Source organism: Merops nubicus, unplaced genomic scaffold, assembly GCF_000691845.1.
Source record: "Merops nubicus isolate BGI_N331 unplaced genomic scaffold, ASM69184v1 scaffold15475, whole genome shotgun sequence".
Taxonomy (NCBI): domain Eukaryota; kingdom Metazoa; phylum Chordata; class Aves; order Coraciiformes; family Meropidae; genus Merops; species Merops nubicus.
Genome location: NW_008611768.1, coordinates 10,872 through 13,063, shown reverse-complemented (window position 1 = coordinate 13,063; position 2,192 = coordinate 10,872). Strand labels below are relative to the sequence as shown.

At 37.4% G+C, this 2,192-nt stretch overlaps 1 protein-coding gene across 1 annotated transcript; it reads right to left on the bottom strand.

Annotated features, from left to right (window-relative positions):
• Window positions 1–212: 212 nt before the first annotated feature.
• On the bottom strand, window positions 213–1,783 carry LOC103773942 (AN1-type zinc finger protein 5-like; the record flags this gene model as incomplete). Its single annotated transcript, XM_008941325.1, has 3 exons — window positions 1,633–1,783; window positions 1,110–1,221; window positions 213–310 (listed from the first exon to the last, which is right to left on the bottom strand). Coding segments are annotated over exons 1-3 (361 nt in total), but the record flags the coding sequence as incomplete, so codon positions are not given.
• Between the last annotated feature and the right edge of the window lie 409 nt (window positions 1,784–2,192).

Genomic DNA, 2,192 nt, shown 5'->3' with positions numbered 1-2,192 from the left:
ATCCACTAAAATTGAACATGTGTCTGAAAACTATATTCTGGTACTACTAATTTTGATCCTCATGGCACTAACACTCAAGAAACATCCATAATTAACATTTCCTTAAGACCATCCACACAAAGGGCTATGCTTATTTAAGATAAATAAAAAAAAAAAAAAAGTTGTTGGCTTCTGTTAAGTCAGTTGTACCCAGTGTTACTCTGCAAACATACCTGGCTCAGGTTCCGTTTTCAGTGATACTTTTTCCTTTCTTGAAATGCTCATTTCTGTCATTTGCTGCATTACAGGCAAAGCAGCACCAGGCACATTTCTGTTCACATACAGTGAAATGATTAATTAGTTTTGAGTTCATAATAAAAACTTAAACTGTCAAAATCCATCAATAGACTACCTGATCAGCTATTGATATATGTTCCTGACCTGTACCTCTACTATCTCACTTTAGGCAATCTGTAGCAAATATTTCCCCAGATAAACCAGAAACATCCTTGTAAATGCAGCAGTCCGACACCAAACACTAATTAGTTCTCATTTATAAAGGTTCATAAAGTACTGTCAGGTTCACTGTCCCTTTTTCCTCCACAGCAGCTCACTGTAATAGGACAATGTTACTGCAATGTTACTTTAAGTTGCTATACACTCAGCTCATTTAATCCTTAAAATAATAACTTCATGTGTTGAAGGGTCTAGAGAACAAGTCTTATGACTATCAGCTAAGGAAACTGGGGTTGTTTAGCCTGAAGAAAATGAGGCTCAGGGGATACTTTATCACTCCCTACAACTACCTGAAAGGAGGTTTCAGTGAGGTGGGGGTCAGTCTCTTCTCTCAAGTAAGAGGTGATAGGACAGAAGGAGACAGTCTCAAGTTGCACCAGGGGAGGTTTAGATTGGATGTTAGGAAAAAAAAAATTCTTCCCTGAAAGGATTGTCAAGAATTGGAACAGGCTGCCCAGTGAATTGGTGGCATCCCCATCCCTGGAGGTATTTAAAAGACTGTAGCCATGGCACTTAGAGGCATGGTTTAGTGGTGGACTTAGTAGCATTAGGTTCACGATTGGACTCAATGATCTTAAGTGTCTTTTCCAGCCTAGATGATTCTAAAATCTTACCTTGATTTTTCAGATGTACTACCAGCAGTAGCTTCACAGTTGCTTAAGGTAGTGTCTGCTCTCTGTACAGATGCAGAGTTTGAGGAAGGACTGTTTGAACCACTAGCTGTCCCTACAGAACAGAAATTTGAGAATTTAATTAAGCAAAGTATAGAACATAAGTTAGTCAAGTAGTTTTGCGTAGAGTTATGAACAGTTTCAAATGATTTCTCATTCTACTGCATCTTCTTAAAAACCAATTATATTGTTAATGACCAAAACCACAGGGGTTGTATAAGAACACAGTATAGCAGAGAGTAAGTAGAAATGCAAATTAAGGCTCAACACCAAGTGGGCCAGAATATATTACACAGAAATAAATTTTTATTTTTTACTGTGGTTTCAAGTATTATTCCCTTTGATATTCAGTTTTAGTATGCAGCTACAGGAAGATTTTCTGAAATACATTCTCTGATTCTTCTCATCACCTATACATTATATTTTCAAGACAAAAAAAAAAATAAACAAGGACTCAAACCTTTACCCATTGGGCTGATTCTACCACTACTCTGCTGTCGCTGAAGATGCTCTTTGTAGCAAACAGAACACATCCCATTTGTTCTAGGATTTCCATAAAATCCACATCCTGTACTACACAGCATGGGCCCTGGGGTCTGGTTTGTCTCCTGAGCCATTTCAATGCTGTAAATAGAACCAAGAACTGCATTAGGAATTGGCATTTCAATTCAACCAAAATCAATTACAGGGTTATAGAATTCAAGTAGGTTCACTTACCTTACCACCAAAAAGTGATACCAGTATTTTTGAAGATGGCTAAATGGATGTCAATATATAATTCAACACTTCAACTGTGTTGATAAGCAACCTTGTTATGAACCTCTAAGAGATAAAACCATTATCTTAGTCTAGTGAGTTGACCTTGACTGAACAACAGGTGCCAGCCAAGTCACTATCATTCTCCCTCCTCAACCAGATGTGAGAGAAAAACTAGAACAAAAGGCTCATGCATCAAGATAAATACAGTTAGATCACTCACCAATTACCATCATGGGCAAAACAGACTACTCAAGGAAATAAATTTAT